The 21,189-nt window shown below is 38.2% G+C and overlaps 1 protein-coding gene across 14 annotated transcripts in view; it reads left to right on the top strand.

The window, feature by feature from the left end:
* The window catches only part of GLI3 (GLI family zinc finger 3), a 204,360-nt gene that overhangs the window by 66,068 nt on the left and 117,103 nt on the right, over positions 1 to 21,189 (top strand). For 13 of the 14 annotated variants that reach the window (XM_068202060.1, XM_068202017.1, XM_068202022.1 and 10 more), the window contains one exon: positions 70 to 312. In XM_068202060.1, the coding sequence (XP_068058161.1) occupies positions 70 to 312 (243 nt within the window). Of the gene's footprint in view, positions 1 to 69; positions 313 to 21,189 lie in introns of those variants that run through there. The other variant, XM_068202115.1, reaches the window with a different exon arrangement.

The raw sequence follows: 21,189 nt of genomic DNA, 5'->3' as shown, positions 1-21,189 counted from the left end.
AATGGGCTAAAAGTGTGTGTCTCTCTTTTTTCTTCCCTTCTCTCTTTCTTCTCCCTCATTTTTTTGCAGAGGATGAAAGTCCTGGGCAGACCTATCACAGAGAGAGAAGGAACGCGATCACAATGCAGCCGCAGGGTGGGCAAGGCCTCGGCAAGATCAGTGAAGAGCCTTCCACGTCGAGTGAGGAAAGGGCCTCATTAATCAAAAAGGAGATCCATGGATCTATATCGCACCTTCCCGAACCTTCTGTACCTTACCGCGGGACGCTCTTTACCATGGACCCCCGAAACGGTTACATGGACCCTCATTACCGTGAGTATTGATTGCTGGCTTATTTGGGGATGCAAAGTTGGAAGGCTGTCAAATTTAATGTGATTTTGTCACTTTGCATTGTCCCCAGGGAGAGCTGCTTTATCTGGAGGGAGTGGTGTTTGTGGTAAATGCAATCTCTTTTTTTCCTGAAGTTAAAAACCAGGGTGCAGTTGTACTGCAGGTAGAAATTACTGCAGGCCTCTGCAAAGTGACTTCCACAGGACATCTCATCTGTTGCTAATCCTCCTCAGCCATCCAGGGTTGTGTTTTGCTCCACCTCCTTAAAACATGAAGAAAAATGGGCCTCATTATAGCAAGCAGAGAATGAAAATGAAACAGGCCTTAAAAATCCCTCTTTTAAAACAATGTTAAAGTATGTTATTGAGAGGAAGAAGGAGTGTGCCCTGTACACAGAGAATTTGGCGAATTGTAAGGCTTATTTTTGTGCTTTGGGACTCTTGTTTTGGAAGGTTTTTTTAGACATTCAAAAGTGTATTTGAGAATGCAGGCTTGATGGAGTGTTTTTGCAATTTTCTTTCCCAGCTATAGTTCCCTGAAGTTGTAAGGGGGAGGAAAAAAGGCAAATGGTTTCAACTTCTGAATTCTCACTCAGGCATTAATAAAAAAGTAAGAAATTAACTGACACTTGAACACAGATGTGGAGTGGATTTCTCCACAGGCAAAGTATGAAGGAGTTAAGCAATTTTTTTTCATCTGTTTCTAGTTTACAAAAAAAAAAGAGAATAAAGATCATTTAGTTGTGTAGTAATGAAGTACATCTTGAGGTGTCAAGGCTTGTGCCTTTTGATTATAGATTTATCACCCAGTCAGGATACAGATTTGCCATTTAACCTTTCAGTCTCCAATTCCAGATGATGGGTTTAAGACTCACAAAGAGAGAGCAGTCTGCATTGGTTTTCCTTTTTTTAAACATCATTCAGAAATTTTAGTGTTTTAAGGCAAAAGGTCATTAGCCAGACGACTGATTAGTGAGGACAGCTGATTAGTGCATGTTTTTTTGCTAAAGAAAGTGCCAGGGATAAAAGCTAATTTTATCCCTTCATTAGTTGGGCTAGCAGCAAAGGGGAATGTTCACTCATCAGGGTGCAGATCAAAGTATGTCTTGCACAACCTTAAATCTCACCAACCTCCTTAAAAAAAAAAAAAAAAGAGCCCGATTGTTAATAAGGATGTGGAGGTATTATGAGAAAATGAACACTTGTTGTCTGTATAATTTAGATCAGTATTTAGGAAAAAAGTTTGCAGTTAAGCTTTTGAGCTCTTTTTCAGTGTAGTGAGTTGGTTTTTGTACACCTTCCTCTCCCACTCTCATACAAATGTGCTCAAACCCTCTGGGGGAGTTACTCATCTCTCTGTTGAAGAGAACACAGTTGCTGCGGAACACCAGTGCCAGACTGCTGACAGAGAGGCATGAATGTGCAGTGCAAATGGCCACTCGTGAGCAGCAGAGCATACAAGTATTACCTTGGGGGTTGGAGGCACCTTTCCTAGCTTCTGGTTTACAAATGCCCAAATCTAGCATAAAAGAAATCCAACAAGACAAGCTAGTATTTTTGGGGAAGCAAAATAGCTTCTCTGTTTGTAGGCAGTACAGCTGGGGAGAAATGAAATGTGTGACAAAAACAACCCTCAAAAACAACAAACCTTTTGCCAAATTTATTGGGGAAGATTGCCATTTTGACCATCTGACCAGCTGCCAGCTCACCCCTTAAATCTTGTTCAAAGCCTTACTGAAATTACTGAAGGTTTGACAGAAGAAAAAGATCTGGTTGGTCAGGATGTGTCTGAGTGGTTTGCAATGAGTTTATTTTGATTTATTTTCTCAAATTCACCTTTTGACAAGAGTTGTCAAGATTTAATGAAGCTACTGTGTCTGTATTGTGACCATTAATGCTAGCTAGTTAAGCTAGCGTTTTTTTAGACTTTATTTTAGATTTTTAGATTTTTAGCATTTGTTTTTCTAGACTACTAGAAAAACATTGATATCAGAAGTTGAGAGAACACCAGAAGTTCCCCACCATACGATGGCAGAGAAACAGGAGATGAGTTAATTTTAAATGAGCAATATGATCTTGTAGAAGATTTCTGCTTAGATTTCAAGCAGAAATCTAAGTCAGAAAGCATCAGATGGACAGACCTGCTTCCCTCTCCTGTAATGAGCAGTACATTTGTATTCACTGATTTATAAGGTCCCTCAAGCTATTAATGTCATAAAAAGAGCCATCTTGCTTTTATTTACCTTTAATAGCTATGATACAGAGAGACAACTAAAAAGACAAATGTCTAGTTAGATTTATAGGACAGCAGACAGTCTTACTGAAATTTTCATAGTAGTTGTATCATTTATATGTGTAAGATATGCTTTCATCAGAGTAGTGACTGTATTCAGACTGACACTTCTAGTTGTCCATATGAAGAAGGATGAATAATGTACATTGTAGCAACAGGTAAAGAAGCAGAGAGGCTATTGTTTTCCTTTCTTAATTTCTTGCCATTTTTGCTGGGCACATGTATAGAAAACATTTTAACTCAGCATAGTCAGATGTGTAAACACTTACAGTAATTTCTTAGTTTCCTTGTGGTTGGAAAATACAGACTTTTCAAGATGCCTAATTTATGCTTCTATTTATACCCACTTTGTATTTTAAAGTGTGGGCAGGCTTCCTGTAACACAGGAAAAGGGAAAATAATTTTTTTGAAGAAATACATCTGTATGTTTTTATGACAAAAAAAGAAAAAGAGTGTTTAAGTAAGTTCTGTGTAGAACGCATGTCCCTTCCATGAGCTGCAGTTATTAGAAACAACTTGAGTGCTTTGCATTTTTACATGTAAACACGTATGTGTCTGTTTGTGCATTGCAGGATCTTTTTGTTTTCATTTTTTTTCTAATTAAAATGACTCATGTTGTAAATGTTGGTAATAATAGTTACCATAAATGTGGAAGAAATCCCTCATTGAGGGGGAGTTTGCTCTCCTGCAGAGTGTGGGTGGGGATAATGGTTGTGTTTCAAGTGAACCAGCTTTTCAAACAGCTGGGATGAAACATGGTATGGAACTGGCTGTCCTTCTGCACCACCAGAGAGCCCCTCAACCATTTAGCAACTGAGAATGGGAATGCAGTCCCATGCTCAGCTCACAGCCTTCTATCCTCCAGCAGATTAAAGGGAAAACACAGGCCTAAACCAGACATTTTTCTTTTCTGTCTTTTTTGTTATGGATTTCTTAACCACTGTTTAAACACAGCTATCAAAGGAAGAGGGAGATGCTGGTTTTGTTTGTTTAACTTCTAAAAAACTTTTTTTCTTTAAAAAAGGCTTTAGGACAGATGACAGAAGAGCTGGAGTTAGCTCTTTTTATTTGTTGAGGAGAGCAGAGTTACTGACCTTAATCACAGTGTTTCTGAAAAGGATTTGAAATCCTGATTTTCTCAAACACTAATTCCAGTGCTAGCTGGAGCCCCTTGTTAATGTAAATTCTGTCTCTAGAGTTGGGGCTGAGGCAGGGAAAATGGGGATAGCAACTTGCCTTTGTTATTTTTCTTCCACAGTTTTAATTTTCATGTAGATTTATGGCAGTGCTAAGACTGCCTGTCTCACAAGTCATTCTTCATGGAAAAAATGAATCATTCCTGATGTAAACACTTTGATTTAAAACATACTGTTGATATTCTTCCCTGGGTTACACAGATCGTCTGAAAGAATTGTTAGTACCTAATTAGCAAAACCTGAGGAATTATCTTAAGCAAAAAGCAGTGACAGATCACTTGGCTCTGATCCAAAAATTTATATGTACAGGAATGTATGGCCCTTGCAGGATTCTCTTTGTGGTAAATCACTTTATCTCAAAGAGGTTGCACTAGCTGAAAGAAGGAACTCATTCCTTTCTTTTATTTTTTTTTCCTTTTCCTTTCCTTTTTTTTTTTTGCCTCTTCTTACCAAGGATTTATTTTGCTGGTGTTGAAGCTTCTGTATCTGTCTGGGGAAGTGGAAACTGCTTATTGCACGTTTCATAGGATTAGCCCTCCAAAGGTATTGATTGCCTTCAGTTCCCACTGACTGTTCTTGGGCTTAGCTTTGTAAGGACTAGGCCTTGCATAACTGCCCGAGTTAGATTACCCAGTGTTAGTGTCACCTCAAAATCAATTTGCAACATGAACACAAGACCCCAGCAAGGAATATACAATACTGCTTCACTAGGTGCACTTGTTAATTTACTAGTTTTAATTTCTGTTGACAAGAATTCCCCTTCCTTCATATCCCCATTGGAAAGGAAAAGGGAGTGTGACAAAAAAAAAAAAGGGGAATTGGAGTCTGTTTCTAAAAATGCAAACTGATAACTGGAAACACTGTTTTAAAATGCAGTAACTGGAAAGCAATGACTTTTCATGGCAGTGACTCTTGGACCACAGTGGCCAGCTATGTTTGGCACATTTGACAGTGAGAGCAGACCAGGTCACCACCAGCAGATGGGCTCATGGAAAGTGCCTACAGAGGAGTAGGTGGTGGCCTCCTTTGTCATCTCCCTGGCATAATTTGGGACTCAGGAGAGACAACCAAGACACTTATGGGTAGCCCCAAAGCGGGCACTTTTCTTATTTCACCTCTAGTTTCCCAGTGTCTTTTGGTGACAGGAGACCAGGACAGCTTTTTGTAGAGAGTTTCTACCTGGCCTGGTTGGACAGTGGTAGGAGAATGTCACTGGAAAAATCTTTGTAGAGATTTAGGGCCAGAGTTTTTAAATACATTTGGGCACTCTTCAGTTTCAAACTGAGTTTGGCCTCTGAGAATCTGGGTCCTACTTCAACTCTGCAGCATTTTGCAGGGGAGAGGCTTAAGCACTCTAGTAACAAAACTCTCTACTGACAGTGATTTATGGGGTGGTTTCCAAATGTTGTCAAGTAGGAGTAGTTGAAAAAAGTAAAATTTAAAGCTTTTAATAGAACTCACAAGGAAAAAAGCCTCTGTTAGAAAAGTGAATGTCAGACTGCACGTGTCAGCTGAGCAACTGAAGTGTGGGTCTTTAAAAAAATTAGCGTGTTTGCAAAAACATTTTTGGGATCAAAAGTCTAAAATATAATAGTATCTTTCAATAGCCTCCAACAAAAAACATTATTGTTCTCAAATTCAAACTTATGGTCAGAGGCAACTTCAGTGTGAAATTTAGGAAGGTGCTGTAGACCTTATAAGCTTAGCAGCTTCTAAGTTGAAACAGCTTCTTCAAGATGCCTTCCAAACCTCCCGTGTTGTTTTTGAAAGTGCTCATTACAAGTGCTCCTGCCTGTTTCTCCTGAGGCCTGTGAAATCAGCAGTGTCTCTTGAGAGTCCAAGAGTTGCTGCCTCTGATGGTCTCATATGGAAGTAACAGCTGCACCTATAGATTTACAATATATAGATATGTTCTTCCTTCTTATACATTTTTTCTCTCCTCAGCATGAGACAGACTCCAGAACTTGGTTTTGGTTTTGTTTTTTGTTTGTTTTTTTTTTGAGGTGGTTTTCTTTTTTTTTTTTTTTTTTTTTTGGCTTGGTTTGATTTGGTAGAATAGAATGTTGGAGATTTCTTATTTCTAAATCAGAAATAAGAAATTATAGAAATTATTTCTAGCTCTATAATTCTGCTAGACTTCAACATTCTAAAAATGTTTTGAGAAGCACATTAAAAATGTTCTTTTAATGTCTCCTTGTTTTGGTGTTCAAGTGCATCTAAGAAAGCTGTGGGATGAGGTTTTATGTGTGTTTTTTTGTTTTGTTTTGTTTGTTTGTTTTTTTAAAGAACAGGGAAGATGAAGACAGGACAAATACAAAAACACTAATGGATTTGATTTGTTTTTTCCAGCTAAAGCTTTTTTATTTGGTTTACAGTATGCATTTATTGTATGCTGCCTTCATTGAAAGAGACAGAATTCATTGCTCAGAGCCACAGAATCATGGTTAAGAACTGTGAGGAAAAAGCCAAGAAATAATGTAATCCATCTCTTGAACATCAAGGCAGATCCACTGTCCCTAAATCAGGAGAGAGTGAAAAGCTTCTTTAAAGTTGTTGTATCCCTTGATATATGGACATTTGTCACAATGCTTTTAAAACAGAAGGTCTGTAGTGGATTTGGGCTGATCATGTGTGCCTACAATGTAACTGCTGTGGCATCAGCAGCTGGGAGGTGGTGAAAAATGTGAGATGGTTCTCTGGCATTGGTGTTCTCTCTGGGCAGTGTTACTAGAGGGAATTTAATTGCCTAAGTAGAGACTGGAACTTGAGTGCCATTTTCCTGCCTGTGAGGATCCTAAGTGGTCTGACTGCCAGCCTGGTCAATCCCTGTATCCTGGGTCATATCTGTTAACTCTGTATGAATGTCCCGATACATCAGGGATTTAAGATGGCTCTGTCTATATTTAAGCCAGCAGAATCCTCAGCTGTTGTGTCTAAATGTAGAAAACAAACATTTTAATTCAGATTTTTTTTGCTCCATCACTGCTGTCATTTTCCGGGCTTTTGTTAAGAAAACTGTAGCAACAAGTCGTTTGCAGAGTAGATAATGTGTACAGGATGCTCCTCTGTCGTGATTCTCTTGTGTTTATTTTCTTTCATTCTGGGTGCTTGAGATCTGGATATGCCCTATTTTTTATTACTCTTACCCCTAGCCCTTGTGTGGGCACAGAAGGAGGGCATTGTGTCACAGAGGATGCCTCAGGCTGGTGGTGGAGTAATGGGAGAGTGTGGGCACCATGGGCCTGCTCTCTGAATGGCATTGACCATGGACTTGTCAAGGGACGATCTGAAAGGCACCATGGTCCCTGTTGTCGAAGTGCAGTGTCAAGCTTGTCCCATGGAAGTCTCTCAGTACTAGCCTCCTGCTGGAGTCCAGGGTTGAACAGGCCTTTACTCTCATGACATTTTAAATGCTTTAGTTGCTGAACCATTTTCAGGATCGCTGGCAGATACAGCTTTATTCCTATTGATTGAGCTCAGTACTTAGGAGGAGAGCCACTTAGCCATAGTCTCTACTTCCTTTTATTCACACCTACCAGCACAATTAGCTTCCTCTTAGCCTGGCTCTTTACCTCTTAGTCTTGGTAGTTTACACAGCACTTTCTAAACTCTTATTAAAACACTGCTCAAATTACTTACTACTGGGGCTCTTGAGTTTGCTGACTGAATCACATCTGAGTCTGGAGATCATGTCAGGAATGCTTACCCCTTCAGTCAGACTTATACTGGTTACCTTTATTGATTTCTGATAATATAGCTTATGGCCGAGGCAGCAACCACCAGTGCAGGGAAGCAGTATTATCCTTGATATATTGAGTATTCATAGCTGTGTTTTAAAGAGTACAGCCACTGTGTTGCCATGTGGTCATTGGCATGTGTGGTGGTGGGTACAGAGCAGCAGGAAAGGCAGTATGTGTGTGGGAATGTATGTATGTACAGGTTTGTACATCTTCATATTCCTTTTAAAAGTAAGAGTTATCACTTACAAAACAGTCTTTCATTATTGCTTTCTTTACTGGGTTTTTTTAATTGTCTTGCAGTTTTTTGGAGTTCAAAATAGATAGCTCACCAGATAGCAGAATTGCTTTCTAATCTCAATTATGCTTCTTTCATGTTTCACACTGAATAGGGTGGTATAGAGGGTCCCCCATTGTTTATTCTAGTTTCCCTTTAACATTTCAGTGCTGCCCTGAGCCATCATTTTTCTGAAACAGTTGAATTATGCTGATCCAGAACCCAGTGAATTTATTGAAGCAACAGCTTCTGGCTTCAATAAACTTTGAAATGATCCCCAGTTGCCTTAGATTCTACCCTTTTATCTTACCTGTTCTCCATGCTAGTTGCAATTTAAAATCTTTAATTCCCAAGAATCCATTTTACCATTTTGCAGATGAAGAGCTGAGCATTGTTATTCCTCCATTTACAGTCCTCATTGAAATAGGCAGTGGTAATTAGCCAAAAATAATGGCATATGAAATACTTCAAAATAAATGGCTGATTATGGTAATGGCTGAGTGTAACACCATACCAAGTGTTCACGCAAATAACTAATGAGTTAGAATGTGTTGAATTGAATTTCATCCCAGCACGTCAGACTCATAGTCTGAAAAGGTACTGAATTTGATTTGTATGTTTTTTTTTTTTTTTTCACAAGCCTATATACAGATACAACTTAAGAAAGCTTCAAGCTTTGGCCTTGAGTTCTGTTAGACATTGTTGTTGAAATAGAATTAGTTCACTTGGACTTGAATGAAATTTGGATCAAGTCCTATATTTTGTATAAACATTGGTTGCTCACTTTACTGGAATGGACCAGCATGGTACAGTGATAGGAAACTGTTGGCACCAAAGCTGTTCTTCATGCTGGACTATATTTGAATTGGCATTAACACCACTGATCTAACAGTGCTGTTAACAATAAAATTGGTGCCAGATATCAAAAACATTAATTACCCCTATGATAGGAGTGGATTTTTTTTTCCTTTTAACTAGGATGGGAAAGAGGAGCACTAATCATACGTTGATAGCTAATTATTGAGCTGCCCAGTATTTGGGATGTTTGATTTGGAATACCTGATGCCTGATGTCCTGCTCATTTAAGTCCTTATATTGTATGAGTCTGGCAATGGCTATGGTCTGTGCTTTTTTTCACTCTTACAAGTTTTTGGTTAATTTTTTTTTGTTTTAATTTAAACATATAAAGCAAACTCGAAGGAACCCCTCTAAATAAAGGCTGAAGGCCTAATTTGGCTTCATCTGATCCCACAGAACAAATTTAAAACCTGAATGAAGCACAAAGTGTTGACCTGTGAAAATGTTACCGCTTCTTATGGGGACCTAGCACATTTCTTCAAAGTCAGTAGTTACTTATCAGATTAACATACATCCATCATTTAGTAGTGCCATTCATCCTTTGTGCATTAAAAACCAGGATCAGGGAGGGCAAGGGCTGCTGTAGTGTTTCTTCGCATAGATGTGAGTTTCTTGTGTATTCTGCTCTGAAAAAGTGGTCTGTACAGGTGGGTTAAAGTGTGCTGTGTCTCTGTGTTGTGACCAGCCTCCCTGTCTGGAATTTTTGGGAAATAGCCTGTGGGAGTGTTGCCTGTGTTGCTTTTACATGTGGGGGTTGCCTGGGCATGCAGGTCCTGCTGGACCAGAGGTGTGTGGGGCCAGTTGTTGCTGGGGCTGTGCCTGGAGGCTGGCAAAACGCAAGGTTGTCGTGCCTTACCATGAGGGGTTGGCCTCTGGGCTGCCTTTAAGAAGTGATGTAGGCATGGATACTGTTTGTTAAGGTTACACAAGGTATTGGCACAGCTCTCTGAGGAGGACACTCATCTGAAATGGTGTATTCTGCTATCTGTTGAGAAATGATGTTTGTATTTTCCCTCTGGGAGCCTGGAGCTTAGCCTGGCATTGCACTGTGGTCTTGAAACACAATGCCCTGTTGTGGGAATTGCTTCATAGATGGGAAGAAGCAATATTCAGATTCCATCTGAGCATGCCTCTAGGCTACATTTATTTGGCAACACATGCCAGTAGGTCTTGGCTCCAGAAAATGCCAGGGTCTGCTCGGTGTTTTCCGTATGATGCCATTTTTAAACTTATTATTCAGACTCTATATCTGCTCATTGTTTGCTGCAGTCTTTCACAGAGTCTAGCTCAGCTGTTTGATTCAGAATCTTATTCTTCCAGCTGTGATTTCCTAGGGAGCTTCAAAAGCACTCAAGAAGGGTGCTTTCTCTTCCTGCTTCCATCCTGCTGCATAGTGCTTCCATGAGTCCCACCTAACTGCAGCTAATGACACCATTTTATTTTGTCAGCATGGGGAGCTGAGAGATGCTGCTGGCAGGCAGCAATCCTCTTCAGCTTAGCTATATTTTACTTCTTGTTCTTCTGACAGTGCCATGTACTTAGAAGAAAAGGACTTATCAGATAGTCCAGAATTAATTGAGTGCAAAAGTGGGAAACCAGAGGTGGCAGTTGTAGTGGTATTCCTCCTCAGCCCAGCCTTTTTAGAACCATGGTGACTTGCATATTATGGATTATGTTTATCTCATCGCTTATAGTGATGAGATAAAAAGCTGATGATATTACCCTGAATTTATCTTCAGCTCTGTAGCTGTGGCTGATCCTACTGCAACTACATGTCGCTAAGTCAGTGTGAGTGTGGTTGCCAGCACACCACTGGTTACAGACTAGGCCTGATGCGCAGCATTCGTGGTAAAGCCATATCCCTTTGTGGGAGCCGGGTGCAATGCTTTATGTCAGTGTAGGCATGTGTCTCAGGTAGAAGGCCCGCTGTTTTATTTGTGGCAACCAATTATTTTTATTTTAATCTAGAATGATTTTGGCACTGTATGGTGGACAATGGTATTAAAGGCTATTGGTGCACAATATCGGATGCATATATATATATGCCACAGTAATTTGGTGTTTTCTCTGAGGCTTGGTGCTTCCTGGTTATTTTCCTGCTCATTTTTGTAATGTGATTTTTCATATACTTCTGTATTATGAACCTTTTTGTTTTTTTAAAGCTATCTCCGATATGCAGCTTTCATATCTTGGCTCCCAGCAATGTTGAACCTCATTTTAAAGTCCCTTCGTGGAAAAGCCATCTAGTTATAACTCTCAAAAATAAGAGGCTTGTCTCCTGAGGACAGCTCCATATTGCGGGTGAAGTATAATCCTTAACATTGTTTTTTTCCTTTCAAATAGCTGGGGACAGTAAGTCAAGAAGTGAGAACTCCCTTTGTTTCATGTAGTGTGCATTGCAGGGAAAGAATGTAACAGAGCAGAAAATGAAGAAAGACATAAAAGAATCTCAGCTCAAGGAGGTCAGATCCATCACAGGCTTAGCATTGCCTTCAAAGATGTCTGGGACAGGTGGCAGTTCAAGACAATCAGAGGAGAAGCATCCGCTAGCGCTGAGATAAGGGATTCTTGCAGAATCCTGCTATCTGGTCCCAGTTTGCTTTGATGTAACTCTGCTAGAGAAGACTTCTGGGAGCAGGCTACTGCTTCCCTCCGTGATAGGCTGCTGTTGTTCAGCCTTTTAAGGTCTCATTACAGTGGTCCTTGAGGATTAATCCTCTTTAAGGTTTACATGGAAATGGTTTTGTCTGAAGGCCCAGTCAGGGACCTCACTACCACCTGTACAAAGCATTATTGGATTCTTTCATTCTATTTTTTTAAGTGGCTCATATTTAACAGTATTTGACAGAAAGTAAAGCCAAACATCTTGCCTTTTCTTACTTCCTTCTTTGGCTATTACTGAGTTTTTGTTGAGCACAGCTTGAGCAGTCCTTTGCAGACACTGAACCATTAGCAGTAAATTGTACGCTTCCGGTTACTCTACTTAGCCTGCTGGTTTTGGCTGTCTTTCTTTTTCTTTTCTTGTCCTCACCCCCCTTTCTGATTCTAAAAAGAGGGGAGTGATGATGTTTGGCTTCAGAATCAGAAATTACCCTTTTGCTGGTTTATTCCCATGTCTGCACTGATGGATTTTGTATTCATGCTGTTCTGCTCAGTGTTCAAGGTATGGGAATGTTGGCAATTATCAGCATTAATTTTTTAAAAGAACACATTGACACTTTATGAAGTTTTGTTTATGAAAATACATTTGCCACTTTGAAATGACAAAGCTTGCTTTTGCTGAAATTGCCACTCATGTGGGAGTCATACCTGGTTTTGGAGATGCAGTAGCAGGCAAGTGCCTTCCAGCTCCCCAATACATTCTGTTTTTGGTATTATTTCTGTGTAACTGTTACCAGATCTGCCTCTTGAAGATGGAAAAAAGGCATGCATCCTTGATGGCAAAGAAAGGAATGTTACTCAGACCTGCAGTCTCTTTTCCTAGTGTCATTCATTATTTCCCTAATTGAACTAAGTGCTAAAAAGTAATTTTGATACTGTAAGTTCAAGATTGTGGCTGAAGTGAAAGACTGACAAAATTTCTGCTGAAAAAAGTATCCATGATTCTGACAGGTAAAAGTAAAGTTACTGTTCTGAGGGTAATAAAAAGTTTAAGGGACTCTTGTCTGTGTTGCAGTGGAAGTCCCTAAGTTTAGCGCTTCTGAACCCATATAGAACATCTTGATGGTTCTAATTCAATTTATTACGACAAGTGATAGTGTATTTTAGTTTAAAAAAAAAAAGCAACAAACAATTTCTACCTAGAAAACTCAGCAATAGCTATAAGTTGAATCCTTTTGGTTTAACATAATGAGCTGTGCATCATTGCCTACAGAATAACACGTCACGACTTAGGTAGTGGTTCAACTTTATGAATAAAAGGCAAGGGAAACAGCACCTTCATAAACCTTCTGGGTTTTGTTTTGAGTGTTCTGTTTGGAAGTTATCTGGTATGTTAAAGAGTGCTTGTAATGTATGTATAGCAGATTAGTTTTCTTAATATATAAAAATATTATAGGAAACTCTATAGCTAATGCTGGCTACATAAAACTGTATGGTGCCATTATAACCATAAATATGCCTGCTACCTTCATACACTGCACATAATTTAAAATTAGTGCACATGTTTCATTTTTACTGTGTTTGTAAAGATTGCTAAATTCTGCCCATACAATCTTTTCCCTGTTAGCTGATTCTGAGAGGGTGGAAGGATGAGAGAAGCAGAAACTAAGGAAAAAAAATGCTAACTCAGATAAAGGTAATGAAAAGTCATGATGTGAGGTGCTATAGATCCCTTCAAGAAGACCTGTTTTCTGAAGAAATACAGACATATTCTTGGCAGCCTAACTTTATATAAATTAGAGAGGTGTGTCATTTTATGCACATCCAATCAAGTGCTGTAGCTGTAGTCTTGATGAACATATTGATTATGTTTATAAATAAAATATGCTATACTTACTGTCACTGAGCTACAAATGCTTTGAATAACATGATGTTAAATTTCTATTCACCTTCTTCAATTTCATGTTAGAGCTAGTTGTCAGCAGTTTGGACTTCTATGGAACTAATTGGGAGGTTGCTGTTTCATTTCTGAGTTCATAAAACACAGAGAATGTGAGGATTTTTTTTTATTCCACCTGATGTTAAATGCATGAACACTGGCAGTGCTAGGTTTAACTGAATGTAATGGCTATTTATGTAATTTCAGTGTAAAGGTGTCATTATGAAGCATCTTTTCAAATTGAATGTCAACTGCTCTGCAGTTTAACAATGTTTTATCACACAGTTAAATATTTTCCAGGTGAAAAAATTTGCTTGACAACACCAACCCAAGTTGTGACCTCTTCTCCAACGAGCTCTGGCTCGTTTTTCACCCAAACACAAGTGGGGTGGATAGGAAAAAGGGGAGGACTGATTTCAGACTTCTTTTTGGGAATGTGATTCTGTGATCAATTGCACAGTCTACAGTGAGGCAAGAAATGTATAAAGCTTCCTTCTGGGCCCTGGACTGACTCCTGGGCTTGTCTTTATCCAGGTAGTAAGAAATAATGTTTATTGGAGACAAGGAAGTGAAATGGCTGGCTGTTGCACTCTTAGTACATACACCATGGGAACATTTACTAATTGTAGTATTAGTGTTTTCTAAATAACAAATATAACTAGAAATCAGTGGGAATTAGCCATTCTGATAGTTCAAAGTGTAAGATTCAGCCATTTTTTCATTGTGATAGTAAATCAGTCTATGAAATGAAAACCTAGTTGTTTGTTTTCACTTTTTTTTCCTGTTGTGACATAAAGCAAAAACAGAGTATTTGATTCTGCTCATTCAAACAATCATGGAAAACTCCTGAAAAATAAGTTTTCAGACAGATGTAGTGGGCTAAAAATAAGGTTTTTTAAGATGTTATATAAATCCACTGCAGCAGGTGCCACCCAAACCTCTCCTTATATATGTGTAAAAATACATTTACACATGTGTATATGTATTTGTATTACATATGTTAAAAATTCCTTTGCAGCTTTGGGGCTTTATGCCTCTCATGAGTCCAAAATTTTTCAGTAGTAGTAAATTCTGCATTCTGTATTCTTAGCAGTGGAATCTTAATTTTATTTTTTTTTTCCTACAAAAGAACAAAATTGTAGTCAAAACTGATATCATGCTAACAAAGATAGAGTGGACTAGGAGTTGTTCAAGGTCCAGTGGTTATACCCCAGTGTCTTTATTTGTGTTTAAAAATACTTAACAATCTGAAAATTCAAAAAAGTAATACAGCAGAAGTGTCTGTATCAAGTACTATATTTATTTATTTACATACACAGATGTCATAAGCTGCTGAATGCTGCTGTTAGTATGTACAAAGTACTTTCCGAAGTGGCTGTAGCAATTGTAGTTGCTAGCCCTGTAAGAAGAAACATAAACTCAAAATATCTGTTATAAGCAATGTGATCTGGGAACTGTAGGAATTCACCTCAGGTAAGTTGTTTCAGTGAATTGTAGCTGCCAAGTGTTGTGTTAAACACTAAGTAAAGATTCAAATTATATTAACAGAGAGTTTGATTAGGAACAAAAAACTGGATGGATTTTCAAATTGTCTTCTTTCAGAGCCTTTTAGAGTCTCCTTGTGCATGACTCTTTGGTCTTTCTGTCAAGGTAATCCAAAGTTTTCTCCTTATTTTCTGTGAAGTCTTATGCACTCTCCCTTATCTTCTGATATATCATGCTTAAATATGCACAGGATCATTAATTTTCCTAATTGCTCTGTATACTTTTTTCCTGGCTTGTCTCCCAGAACTGGAGCTGCTTTGGATTTATTGATCTGTCTTCCATTCATGCTAAGAGAAAAATCCTCAAAACCTAGGTTATTTCTGTGGTCTCTGCTCTGTTAGATCATGTCTTGAGCTTGCATGTGCAGCAGAGCTTTTCATCTTGGAAAAGGCAGCACAACTATGGCCTATAAGGTCTAGCAAGGACCTGAATACTGGGGGTCAGATCAGAATGAAAATGTTACTCAAGCAGCTCTGACAGGGTTTTGACATTCAGTAGGTAATTTCCCTCTTGTCTAAACACCCTGCAGCTTTAGAGGAACATACAAATCTTGGATATCAGGTGGCCAGCAGGGGTTCTCTGTGGTGGGTGCTGCACTGTGAAACACTGGCCTTGGTTCTGCGGGTAGGCAAAGTTCATTCAGTTGTTCTGTAGAGCAAATAAATTAATTTTGGACTCATCAGGGATGAAATCCCACCACACCCAAAACAGCTGAAGTCTTTCTGTATGTTCAGGATTAGGTTTTATAATCTTAAAACCAGAACACAGATGAAGTACTTCTAAAAATAGCACAATTAGAAGTGATAAATTTTTGGAATTTTGATGTACTGTCTATTTTGCTGGTTTGTGTTACATATTTTTTTCAAGGTGTAACTTTGAGGGAAAAGGAAAGTAATTTTTTTCCATCCGCTCATGCAAGCAGTTTTCTAAGATAGTAAAGGAGTTGTAAAACATGATTTTTCATTAAGTCAGTATAGAAAAGTGATTAATGAAGAATGTTTTTTCATTACTGACCCACATTTCTTTTTCCAAAAAATGAACGAAACTCCAGGACTGATTAAGAAAGGCCCCATGTCATGTTCTGTATGAAGTGCTATTTTTCTTTCAAAGCAGGCACGCACAGATCTATTTTCCATTTGTAGCAGCTGACAGGCAGACAGTTAGAGATTTGTTGGGGATCTCCAAGTAAGTTTGTGGCAAAGATACAAATAAAAATCTTTGTCTAATGTGCTATGATCATGCCTTACTAATTAACTATAAAAACTTTCAAAGTGTATTCAAATCTCACTTCCTAGCCTGGACTTCAAGTTGGGTAACTTTTTTTAACCCTTTATTTGTTAGATGCCCTTTCAAAGTGTTGTTTGTCACAGTTTTTTCACCCGAAGCTTAAAAACTGACATTGGGACAGTAATTGGAGGACTGATTATTATTTAGGGTGTAAACATTTCTTCAAGAACTGGAATCAAGCTACAGCTTGATGCAGCAATGTAAGTAAATGGCTGAATTTTCAGAAGTGCTGAGCATTGAGAAGTTATTCTGGAAGCTCTTTAGGGCTTCGTAATTTGAAAATGAAGAGTGCTTTTTCTAATTCACTCTTAAAGTCTAACTTAGAGTTCTGATTTCTAAAAATCTTGGTCCTAGTTTCTAATCTTGAAGTTGGATATCTTTGTGTGTATTTTGCCAGTAACCAAGGTGAATATGGACTGTGCTGTAATGTATGTGGTTAATTTTGCTTCACAATGAAAGTGCAGATGATGTCAAGTGGGCAGTGAGTGTGTCAGGTCTCAGAGGAGCAATTAGCAGCCTGGCTAGCTCTACTCACACCTAGATTTTTACATGATGGGCTCCTTTTTTCCCCACTTACTGAAAGAAGCTTCTGTGGGGGGGTTTTGTTTGTTATTATTTGATTTTTCGTTTTTTTTTTTTTTTTTTAATAAAAAAATCAAATACTCTTAAGCTTATTGTCATTTTGCAGTATACTCTTGTCCTTGTAACCCACAAACTGCAGATTGTTTCAAAAAGTCTCTTATAGTTGAGTATTGGCCAAATTGTCCCTGAGATAGGATTTTCATGCAATAAGGCTGAAACTCTGCATATGCCAAAAGAAGAAAAAAAATAAGAAAAAAATATAAAGGAACTTGTACACAAAAGGTAATGTAGGGACCTCATGGGGAAACTCCCTGAAGAAAACACTCATTGTAATAGCTAGTTACAGTTACTAAATTACAGCAGTGGAATTAACCTGTCTCATAGTTTGTACAATCCATGCACTTATAAATATAAAAATTAATAGTTAAGGCTGTCATAAATCTTACACTATCCTCATAGTAAATAAACACATTATTCTTATCAACTTTAAACTACATTAACTCAACGCCAAGTAATTACTAATTGAAAGTTTCATTTTGTAGTAGAAGGAGACAGACTAAATTTAGACCCTTGGTTGGAAAACCCCAAGTGCTGCTCTTGTAACTGTAGTGTCCAATACTAAGAACTACACAGAAATCTTGTATGAAAGATTACTAAAACTGATTTATTTTGCTAAGTACTTATTAATGATCTGTTGCTTAAGACCCCAAATACTAGTCACTAGCTGTTAAATTTTTTACCAAAGTCTCTATTATAAATATATCCTTTTGAACTTTGTACAGAATTGTACAATAATTTTTTTTTGACATTTTAAAGCGCTAAACAGAAATGTTTGCTTTCAAATAAACTTAACAAAACAGAGAATTTTCTTTCTTAAAACAGAACAGTTTGATAAGGTGATATAATAAAATTGTAAAATCTCATCAGTTTAGGCAGTGAAATTGTAAGTTCAGGTAGGTGGATGAGTTACTCACAAGGATCGTCAACTCCAACCCTTACGTGAATGGCCCAGACAGGGATTGAACCCATAACCTTGATGTTCTAGCACCACTCCAACCAACTGATCAAATCCCAGGGCCCCCTTATCTGATGAGGATACAGGGATAGAGTCAAAATTTTGTCTGCAGCTACTTCTTTCTTGACTTTTAAATTGGTAGGGTTTTAAAGTTAAAGTGATGTGTGAGCTAGGTAGGCTTCTGTCACCCAGCAATGTTAAACAGACTTTTGAAATGCTGTATTTGGAATAGGCAGTATTGAATTGTCATTGAATGGAATAAACCTGGGTATCCCTGGCACTCTCCAAAAGCAGATATTGCTACAACTTTTCCAGATGTGCCTTTTGTTGGGAAACCTGTGGAAAGCAAATGGCTTTCAAATTGCCTTGAACTTGTTAACAAGATTTTTAGAGAAGAAGACACCACGAAGTAAGATCCTGATCTTCCAAAAACCCCACCTGTGTTGGAGTTGAATGAGGGTACCACAGGGACAAGTAAATGTGTTGATATTTAGTGTCATATTCCTGCGTGCTGAGTGATCCCCAAAGCAACTGGTGCTCCAGCCCAGTAAGACTTAACCAGTGCTTGCGGAACTAACACCTCAGCAAAAATTAAACTGGCCACTTATTTCAAAGCATGAACCTGCAGGGTCTACAGGTGCTAATAAAATAAATGGGTAATTTCTGTATGTTGCAAAAACCACCAAAGATAGCTTATAGTAAGGTTGAGTATCCAGATTTTTTGTTTTTTATAATAGAATAGATCAGAGTACTGTTCATTGGCAGAATTTACAGTATTTATTTAATTACAGAGATAGGATTTGTGTGCATTATAGCATACATAAATAGCATGCATCGTTCAGTAATCCTGATTTTCTTGCCCTCTTCCCCTAGTCCTCTTGCCCTGAAAAAATAAAGGAAAAAAATCAAAAGAAACCTTCATTACAACCTTGCAATAAGAGACTAGGAAGGGTGCTGTGAGCAGTACTATGCTGATATGTATTAATAAATATTAGTTTACTGCATACCACAACAGAGAGTAAATACATGCAATTACTTGCAAATTTCTTCAGTGTTTGTACTTATAAATCTCTGCCTAAATCTTCCCAGCTGGGAGTTAGTCTGGTCTTTCGGCTGTGGAAGCAAGGCTTTGTTCTCATGTTCAGCTTTGGCTCAGTCTGGAATAATTCAGAAACGTATTAGATAGATTGCTGCTCCCAAAAGGCATAATGAAATAACCTTCACTCCCAGCCTTAGGGAAATAAGCACACAATCAGGGTTTGGGCAGATTTCTCGATTAAACAAAGAACTAACTGTGCACAAATTGCTCCCTAACAATTTGTTAAGAGTCCACTTTTTAAATTTCTTGCAGATGTAAAGCTGATATTTTTAATCAGAATGGTAGGGCTATTAAAGTTGAAATGTCTTCAATGTTCTCCTTTTGCTCTATATTTAGTATCAGAAATATTTAGATTTAAAATGGAATTGGTAACACATCCTAGGTTATTTTTGATTTGTTTTGGGGAGTCAGTGAAATGTAATGTTAAACCTAAGCTAAAATCTCCACTTAATACATACAGTGAACTTAATCCATCTGGAATAGATTCAGGATAACTTGGTGCTGTCAATTTTTATTTTGCTTAATTTCATACGGTGTTCAGCAAAGGAATGAAAAGTTATTGCATTTAATGTTGTTGTGACTTAAGGTGTTCTCCAGTCAAATTATTCAATAAATCAAAATCAGGTTGTGGCTGTAGCTGCAAAGTGTTGTTTAGAATAGAATATTTAGGAGATTTTTTGCAGCTTTTCATTGATTGAACGAGACTCATGTGTCATGCAAAAAGCATGCAGTATTTTGATGAATAGCTGTATTAGACGGCAAGTCTAGGGACCCAGTAAACACAACTTCTTATTTTACTAGCCTTTATTTTTATCTTGAAGGCTTCAGAATAAAAAAAAATGCCACTTGAGTATCATTCTGATTCCTTAGTGTTTATGTGCAACCCATGCTCTTATCATCTGAAACATCCCCATACATTTAAAAATACGTACTTATTTTCTGTAGATTAGCTTGCCACTGATTACCTCATTCTTCAGCTAGTTAGATAGTTCGAAGTCTTGCTCTCACCCAAATGTGCAAGGATATTACTATAGTTCATGGAGAATGGTAGAGATTTTTAGGCAGTCTTTTCCGTGAAACAGTGTTCCTGATCCTTATGCTGGTGTCTGTCTGCATCTCTGGCTGAAGTCGATAGTCCTGCAGTCACAGAACAGAGAGCAGAATCCATTCCCCAGTTTCCTATGTCATGCTGAAGAGGAACTGTGCTTGTATCAGCACAGCTGTCAGCAGATGCTGTTAGGTCCTGTTTCTACAAGCACAATGTTCAATTCCAGTTTAATCAGTTTTAAAAAAAAAAGTTCAGTTTAAAAAAAAAGAAAAAAGTGAACTTTGATCAAAACGCATGCGGCTACCTGGCATGAAGTTGTGCCGCTCAGCTGCAGGAACGCACATCCAGCTGCTGGAGCAGTCCTGGGACATCAAAGGTGCCAGTGTAGCCTGGGGAGCTGCTCCTGCCAGTCTGGGAGTGAGCTGAGTGTCCTACCCCATCATCTGTCCATTGCTCTGCTCTGACAGTAAGTTACCAGCTGGGGAGGTTTTGACTTGGAGGTTCTCTGCAATGTTTTACTTTTTGCAGCTAATGTGTAATTTCTCATGCAGGCCCAACTGGCCTGACATCACCTATTGCTTTCAAAAAAAGTATGTGAGACATAAGCAGGAAGCCTGCTTGTGTGCTTTATTACATCAATGACAGAATTGGAGTTCTAGAGTTGTGTAAGTTTAGGTATGGTTTGGGCATTTGTTTATGGAAGGGCACACAAAAATATCTAAATGTATCCTCACTGAAGAATGGACTTGCCACATTTCTACATAAATACGTAGCACCCATGTTTGTCTTGTTTACACTTTATATATAAAAACAGAAAAAAAAAAAACCCTAAAATGGTTTCAGGAGAGATTAGTGATAAAAAATACATCGGAATAGAAGCTGCGCTCTGTTCAGTCTGCTCACTGTGAAACAAAACAGCTAAATGCTAACCAGCATCTTGAACTAAAGAGAAAAAAAGACACAACTGAATTTAACAGGAAATTAATCTTTTACTCTGTTTCATGTTTGACAGGAACTTCTGACAACTTTTACCCATCAAGCAGATATGAAACACTGTTCAAACTACATGTATTCTGATAGCTGAACTCAGGGTTAGGAAATTAACTTTACAGTTCTAGTGGACATTTAATTAAATACTGTGTCGTTCTGCCAATAGAGACTGTAACAATTGCTTGAGGTGCTCTGCTTTTATGCTGGAGAATCTGCAGTGGCATGTTGAAAAGAAAGGCCCCAACTTGATTTTCTTTTAAAATTGTGCTTAAATGTATACTAGATACACATTCATCACTTTAATCTAAACTCTACTGTAAATTAACATATATAGCCTCTGAGATCATATACTTTCACAGAAGTACTCTAATGAAACTTGGCAGCTTTCACCCC

Source organism: Anomalospiza imberbis, chromosome 1 (assembly GCF_031753505.1).
Source record: "Anomalospiza imberbis isolate Cuckoo-Finch-1a 21T00152 chromosome 1, ASM3175350v1, whole genome shotgun sequence".
Classification (NCBI taxonomy): Eukaryota; Metazoa; Chordata; class Aves; order Passeriformes; family Viduidae; genus Anomalospiza; species Anomalospiza imberbis.
The sequence above is the reverse complement of the archived record's forward strand: the minus strand, read 5'-3'. Positions and strand labels throughout refer to the sequence as shown.